Source organism: Mesocricetus auratus, unplaced genomic scaffold (assembly GCF_017639785.1).
Source record: "Mesocricetus auratus isolate SY011 unplaced genomic scaffold, BCM_Maur_2.0 Super-Scaffold_100003, whole genome shotgun sequence".
In the NCBI taxonomy this organism is placed as follows: domain Eukaryota; kingdom Metazoa; phylum Chordata; class Mammalia; order Rodentia; family Cricetidae; genus Mesocricetus; species Mesocricetus auratus.
Genome location: NW_024429188.1, coordinates 89,324,250 through 89,332,037, shown reverse-complemented (window position 1 = coordinate 89,332,037; position 7,788 = coordinate 89,324,250). Strand labels below are relative to the sequence as shown.

The 7,788-nt window shown below is 46.8% G+C and overlaps 1 protein-coding gene across 2 annotated transcripts; it reads left to right on the top strand.

The window, feature by feature from the left end:
- The first annotated feature begins 642 nt into the window (after positions 1-642).
- LOC101822964 (protein BTG1-like) lies at positions 643-4,142 on the top strand. Of its 2 annotated transcripts, XM_040743885.1 has the most exons (4): positions 643-823; positions 961-1,049; positions 2,379-2,558; positions 3,329-4,142. In XM_040743885.1, exon 4 carries the CDS (start codon positions 3,334-3,336, stop codon positions 3,817-3,819), a length of 486 nt encoding a protein of 161 aa, XP_040599819.1. In that variant the 5' UTR covers positions 643-823; positions 961-1,049; positions 2,379-2,558; positions 3,329-3,333; the 3' UTR covers positions 3,820-4,142. The 2 variants fall into 2 exon arrangements, with proteins under 2 accessions (XP_040599819.1, XP_040599820.1); XM_040743886.1 differs by lacking the exons at positions 643-823; positions 961-1,049 and adding an exon at positions 1,070-1,176.
- The last annotated feature ends 3,646 nt before the right edge of the window (positions 4,143-7,788 follow it).

Below are 7,788 nucleotides of genomic sequence, written 5' to 3'. Positions count from 1 at the left end.
CCAGCCAGCATCTTCCCTAGACTCCCAGGCCTAGTTCAGGTCAGCCAGCTCTCCAACTAAATTGGTGAGTTAGTCAAAATTGTGAATTCCTCTACCATCATCAGAGGCTCTGACCCAGTTGTTGTCAAGCAGCCTGTGTACCACACATGACTGGTGAGTGATCAAGTCACTGCCCTCTCATGCAATCCTCACATTAGCAGACCTAGCTTGGGCCAAATTGTGATCTATCATCACAGTCTTGTGAGTTCCTCAGAGCCTCATCCATCTACACCATGGCCATGCTCCCATACCCAGCTGTGGTCATGACGTATGGCTAGCAGCTAAGTCTGGTTGATGAGTATAAATTGGGGCAAATCATATTGAACACCATCCAAGTTTGATGGATCGAGATCCTATCGTGCTGGTGTGGTACTAATACTCGCAGGCCTAGCTTGTGGTGTCCAGCTGGCACTACAGCCAAGTGAATGATCTGAAAATCTCCATAAAGCCAGGCCCCGTTGGCAAGGGATCAAGACCCCATATTCTGGCTCCAGCAGCTCTCAGGCAAGCCAAGACTCCTTTGTGATGCAAACACCTGCCCTCCTACAGCTGCTCAGGCTAGGGAGTGATCTCATAATTGCAGGCATACTGTGGGTCAGCCCAACCAGGTAAATGATCTTGAACCCACTCTTTCCCACCATTACCATTCTTCCAGGTCTAACTTGAGCTAAAAGGCCTGCAAACAAGCTCAACCTGTGGGGGAATCATATTTTTGTCTTCTTGTATCATCCCCACAATCAGTGGTTGAATTGTGATCAGGCTGCCTACTCCTAGACCTGCTTTGGTAAGTGATCAAGACCTGGATGCCCCCCTATCCCTACCCACAAAGTCCTAACGATTTCAGACTTCTTGGGGGGTCATAGAAATAATGAATGCTCTGATAATCAAGACTCTCTCTACATGTACTCTCCTCACTCGAAGCTCTAGCCTGGACCACAGAGCCTGAAGAGACCAGACAACTGAGTGATCAAGATTACCCATTAACCAGCATCACTGATCAGCACATCTTGGTGAGTGCTCCAGACCACTGACCTCCATGTAAGTCCCATATTCCCAGCTCAGACTGCTAAGTGGTCAAGACCCAGCTCTACTACCACATCTTCCAACTACAAAGCCTTGAAATGGTTACAAAGCCTGGTGAGTTACTACAAATATCACCTGCCATCACCACCCTTACTAACATGACCTAGCTAGAGTCATGTTGTACATCATAACTAGTCTGGTGAGAGCTCGAGATCTGGGCCTCCCAGTGTGGTACTAATATTCCACAATAGCTTGAGTAGAAATGCCTGGCCTCTAGCCCAGCCTGGTGAAGGATCCAGACCTCTGTACTGCCAACAACGTGCCCACATCCCCAGACCTAGAATGGCTGTAGCAGCCTTGGTACTTGTCCTGGTTAGGGAGAAAGACACTACCCTCATGCCCCATCCTCACACTCCTCAGCATAATTCAGGTCATGGAGTATATGGACCTGCCAAGCCTGCTTAGTGACCCAGAATGTTTTCCTCATGCCTCACCCTAGACCAGAAAGTGGTCTTACAATTCCAGGTATACTGTGTCCCACACTATGAGTGACACAGAACCTTGTTCTTCCACAACATTAGCACACTACCAGGGCTAGCATAGGTCACAGAGCCTGCCCACAAGCCATCTCTGTGACCCGAAACTGTCTTCCCTTGTTGTCTCCATAGTCACAGAGCTGTATAGGTCTGAGGCACCTACCCACCAGTGTACCTTGGCCCTCCATCAATACCAGGCCCTCCATCTCTCATGAACCTGACTATCAAAGACTTGTTCACAACAAACAGCAGGGGCACCAGAAAGATCATTTTCAGTGATTAAGAGCCTCTTGTCCCACACAGTCCTCACACACCCAGGCCTAGCTGACACCAAGCATCTTACCCATCATCAGAGTCTAATAAAAAGCCAACAAATACACTTTCAGGACTAGCTTTGGCCTTTTACCCTGAGCAACAGCAGAGCCTTGTCAGTGATCAAGATACCCCTTCCTCTAGTGCCTTCATCACACTTCCAGGCTTAGTTCAGGTCAAGGTAATCACAGACCAACATGGCCTTCAGAATGACTCACACCCTTGCCCTCCTGTGTCATCTCCAGAGCCTCAGACCCCAGTTGCGATCAAGTAGCCCAGATAGTAGCCCATATTAGCCCAGTCCTGCCTTAGTCAGCCAGTTTACCTCGGTTCCATGATTGATCCAGAATCCTGTCAGTCTGCACCATTGCTGTATTCCCAGGTCTGAAAAGTATCAAGCAGTCTGGGCACCATCTGTGACTGCTCAGATGCTAAGACCAACAATGACTAGGTCAGTCCATTTTCTAGCCGGAGCCAATCATACGGTGCACCATCCCAGCCTGGCGAGAACTCCAGATCCAACCCTGCTCAGTGACGCAGCCTGTACTCGAGCCAACCTCCTGAGTGACCCGGGTCTTGCACTCTTGTGACATCTGACCAATCTCTAGCCCAGCTGAAGCCAATCTGCCTGATCAGCAACCCTAACTGGTAAGTGATAAGACCCTGCCCTTGCACACCATAGTTCTGATCTTGGCCTGTTGACTCACCCATAACCCTGCCTATCTGCAACATTAACATACTCCCAGGCCTAGCTATGTCCTTCTGTGACAACCATACAGTCCCAAGGTAAGTTGGGGTCAAGCTGTTTGCTCATTGATCTGGTATGTGATCAAGACTAAGTTCTCCCCAACCCTCCTAACAAGCCCGGTATTGGTTGGGATCAGTTGCCTGGGAATAAGAGCATCCATGTATTAGTAATCAAGGTGATTCACTCCCACACCATCCCCATAGTGCCTGTCTTGACTCTGGCCAGGCAGCTTTCCTATCAGCCCAGTCTAGTAAGTGCATTCCACTTCCCCAGGCTCACAGGCCAAGATATGAACTCAATGTCTTATACTATGTGCTCAGCCCCTTTACACTTAATATACCTTTAAGAATATAAGTAATGTTGCCCCTTGGAAGTGGAAATACAATTCTTGGGATCCTTGGAGGTTTCAGAGCTGGTGGTAGAGGTGCCTGGAGAGATCACAATGACGTGACCAGCCTGTCCTTCTCCTCCCTTCTTTCGCCTGCACAATGACTTCTTTCCTCTGAAAGAAAAGTTTTGGGGAAAAAAGCCCCTAAAGCTAGTAGATGCCTCGTGGCTTTGCTTTCTCTAGACCACCAGGTCTTAGAAGAAGCTTGGGGTGGCCACGCTGCCTTCAGGGCCACACTACTTACCTATCTGCCACCCCATGCATCCCTCTGTATCCTTGCAGCCACCATGATAGGTGAGATCTGTGCTGCTACAAAATTCATCTCTAAGTTCCTCAGCACCAAGGGCCTCAGGAGTGAACAACAGCTGCAGACCTTCAGACAGAGCCTGCAGGATCTTCTGGCAGAACATTACAAACATCACTGGTTTCCAGAGAAGCCCTGCAAGGGATCAGGCTACAGGTGCATTCGCATCAACCATAAGATGGACCCTCTGATTGGACGGGCAGCCCAGCAGATTGGCCTGAGCGGTCAAGAGTTGTTCAAGCTTCTGCCAAGCGAACTCACACTGTGGGTTGACCCCTATGAAGTGTCCTACCGGATTGGAGAGGATGGCTCCATCTGTGTGCTGTACGAAGCCTTGCCAGCGGCAGACAGTTCCCAAAGTGGCACCAGTGAGCAAACAGTAGACAGAAGAATCAGTTGCAAGGAGAAAACTTTCTTGGTCAGAGCAAGCCCTTCTAAAAACTACAAAATGATGACTGTATCGGGTTAAGATACAGTTTACTGACAGCTCATCTTATAATGGAGGGATAAATTTGATTTTTGGTTTGGGTGGGATCCTCTGGGGGATGGATTATGGAATTTAAACCATGTCACAGCTGTGAAGATCTAGCACAAGACAGAGTGGTAATATTTTTTAAGTGGTAATATTTTTTTTAAGTTTGGACAATACCTTTCAAGGATTTTCAAGTCTGTGAGTTCAAGAACACAATTACTTTATTTGTTAGATAGGAAGTCCTATGTTGGCTTCACTTTCTCCCAGACTTTATAACTGTTGTCACATCAGTCCCTTTAAGAAAATTTGTATTTACTTTACTTTTATATTTTATGTGTGTGAGTGATTTGCTGAATGTATGTCTGTGTGCCACGTGTGTAGTATGCTGGGAGAAGTCACAACAGGGACATGATTACCTGAGGATGCTAGAAACTAAGCCTGGGCCCTCTAGTAGAACAAATGGGTCTCTTTATCACTGAGCCATCACTCCAGCCACATAAATCTGTATTTTAATGAATCATCTTCCACATTTGACCTTTTAAGGGGTTTGGCACTATTACACTTGGATGTTATCAATAACTTTTTGGCCATTGGGTAGGAAAGTTCAATCATATAAGCATGATATTAGAGGAAATTTCACACCAAGAGATTTTCCTAGCACTTCAATAAACGTACATAAAGACTAGGTCAGATGACAGCGGAAAGGAAAGGGTCAGGCTTTGTATTGGGCTTTTGGTTTTGAAAGCAGTAAGTGAGCAGAATGTTCCTTGGCAACAGGACTTTTAAAATGTTTTTTAATTTATTTTTTACATTCTAATCCCATTCCCCCTTCCTCCCCTCTTCCCACTCGCCCACCCCCCTCCTCCTATCTGATCCATGAAGGGGGTAATAGGCTTTTTAAAGACCCTTTAGAAGAGGGACACACATGGAGGACCCCAGGAAGGGGAAATAGTTGAGATCTCCAGGGTAAAGTGGGAGGAGGGGTAAAAGGGAGGGAATAGGGCATGGGAACATGAAAGATCAAGATGGCCCAGTTGGGGGAGAGATGGAGATGGAGAGGGACGAAAGAGATATCTTGATAGAGGGAGCCATTATGGGGTTAGGGAGAAACGTGGTGCTAGAGAAATTCTTAAGAATGCACAAGGAGGACCCCAGCTAAGACTCCTAGCAATAATGGAGAGGGTGTCTGAATGGGCCTTTCCCTTTAATCAGATTAGTGACTATCCTAGAAGTCATCATAGAACCTACATCCAGTAACTAATGGAAGCACATGCAGTGACCTACAACCAAACACTGAGCTGAGTTCCTGGAGTTCAGTTGAAGAAAGGGAAGAGGGGTCATATGAACAAGCAAAGTTGACTGCTACTCAGTGAACAAGAGTATCCCCCCTCCCACCATCCTCACACTTGAGGCATATCTATGGTCCTGTTAATTGTCTATCAGTCCAGCCTATGAGCATCCAAGACCATCACCTGTACACTCATGGGCCAAGGTTGGGTCACACACGGCATGGGTACTAGACCACAATAAAGAGTGTCCAAAGTCCCCACCTGCTTCTTATCCTCACACTCACAGGCCTAGCTTGGGTCATATAACCTGAACTATATCCTAGCCTCAAGAGTGATCCAGATTCACTCAAGCAGGCTCTTCAGACTTCCAGGCCTTGTTCAAATCAAGCATAAGCCCAATGGTCAAAGCCTGATGAGTAACTCATACCCTTCACTTCTGTGTCATTTCTGAAGTCCCAGGACCAGCCGAAGTCAAGCAGCCTGGACATTAGCTCAGGCTGTTGAGTTATCAAGACCTTGTCATTTCAGATCATCCTCACATCGCAGGCCTATCCTGGGTTAAGCAGTTTGTCCACCAACACAGTACCATTCCCAGATTTATTAAACAACACAGATACCAGTCAAGACTGGTGAGTGATAAGAGACCTTGTCCTCTACACCATCTTTACATGGCAGTCCTAACTGGCATTGCACAGCCTGCACACCAACCCAGCATGATGCATTCCCAAGAACCTCACTATGTAAGCCATCCTCAAGCCTCCTGACCTAGCTGAGATCAATTAGACTACACCATCCAAGTCACAGGAGTTCAAAAATCCTATCCTGTTGGTGTCTTCCCAATACTTTCATGCCTTGCTTGGATTGTACAGCCTCCATTCCAGCCCTGCCTGGTGAGTGACCCAGAGCCTCACACTCCCCCCATATCCCACACAGCCCCAGGCCCCTCTTTCTAAGTATCAAGACCCACTCACTACCTTACCCCATCCTCATGCCTCCTAGGCATAATTCTATTCAAGCAGCTCTCAGAGCTGTCAAACCTCCTTTCTGAACCAGACCTCTGCCCTCCTGTACCTGCTCAGACTAGGGACTGATACCACAATCACAGGTAGACTGTGTATCAGTACAACCAGGAAAATGATCATAAAACCTACCATTCACCACCATTAACACACTTCCAGGTATAGCTAGGTTTTAAAAACCCAGCCCATTGTGTAAATGTGCAGCATTTTATTTATCCATTCCCAACATCATGAAATTTACAGAAAAAAACATCCTGACTGAGGTAACTGAGACCCAGAAAGACAAATATGGTATGTATTCTCTTATAAGTAGATATTAACTGTAAAATAAAGGACAACCATGCTACAATTCACAGACCTAGAGAAACTAGGTAACAACAAGGCCTCGAGCTGTCCTGCTTGGATCTCCCCAGGAAAGGGAAATAGAAGAGATTTTGTGAGTGGACTTAGGGCTTGGAATGATCAGGTTAGGGGAAGATGGAGGGGAACAATACTGAAAGATACATTTAGAAAGGGGGTCATTTTGGGATCAGGTAGAAACCTAGAGTAAGGGAACCTCTAGGAATCTACAAGGATGACCCCAACTAAGACTCCTGGCAATAGCAGATATGTAGTCTGAACTGGCTATTCCCTCTGACCAAGCATTATTTCAAGTGGGGCGATTGGTACACCAAGCCAGCCATATAACTTTCAACTTCTAGTCTGTCCTGCCTATGGGATGTGCTGGGTTAAGGGTAGCCTAGAGATTGAGGGAGTGAGCACCCAATGATTGGCCCATCCTAAGATCCATGCCACAAGAGTAAGCCCACCCCTGACACTGGCTGGAGCACCAGGACCCACAACCCTGGATGATCCAGAGACCCAGGATAGAACCAAAAACAACTGGAGAAAAAAAGTCAATTTAATAAATGATTCTTAATGATATTCTGCTATAGTCATAGACTGGTGTCTATCCCAAGTGTCATCAGATAGGCTTCATCCAGCAACTTGATATGCCATGTCTTATTGATATCCATGGGTCTGCGCTTTTCTGAACAGAAACAGAGAAGTAGATTGGGATTGGGGCAGAGGGAGAGTGGGGGAAGGCCTGGGCGGGAAGGAGGGAGGGTAAACTGTGGTCAGGATGTAAAATTAATTAATTAATTAATTAAAAACACAGCCCAAATATTCAGCATGTAAGGGACCCAGACTTTATCCTTTGTCACCTCTACATGCACAGAGTTATATGTGGTTAAGGGGCCAGCTTACCAGCTTACTCTAGCAAGTGACCCACATTAGGCCTTCCCCCATGAGGTAGGGGTGTGTGTGTGTGTGTGTGTGTGTGTGTGTGTGTGTGTGTGTGTGTGTCCAAAGATAGCTTGGGTGATGCAGGGTGATAGGGTGATAACAACTCTGCATGTGAGTTCCCAATAGCCACACACACCCTAACCATCTTCACCTTCCCTGGTATAGCTTGATTAATCACACTGCTTAATGTCTTAGCCTGTCGAGAGCTTAAGGTCCTGCAGGTATCCTATTAATACTTTCAGGCCTAACTTGGGTTGCAGAGCCTGTACTTCTGTCCAACTTGTTGAGTGGCATAGACCCTTACACTTCCAGGACATCACCACATTCCCAGGACATGCCTCACTTTGTAAGGAATTAAGACTGTCGTCCTA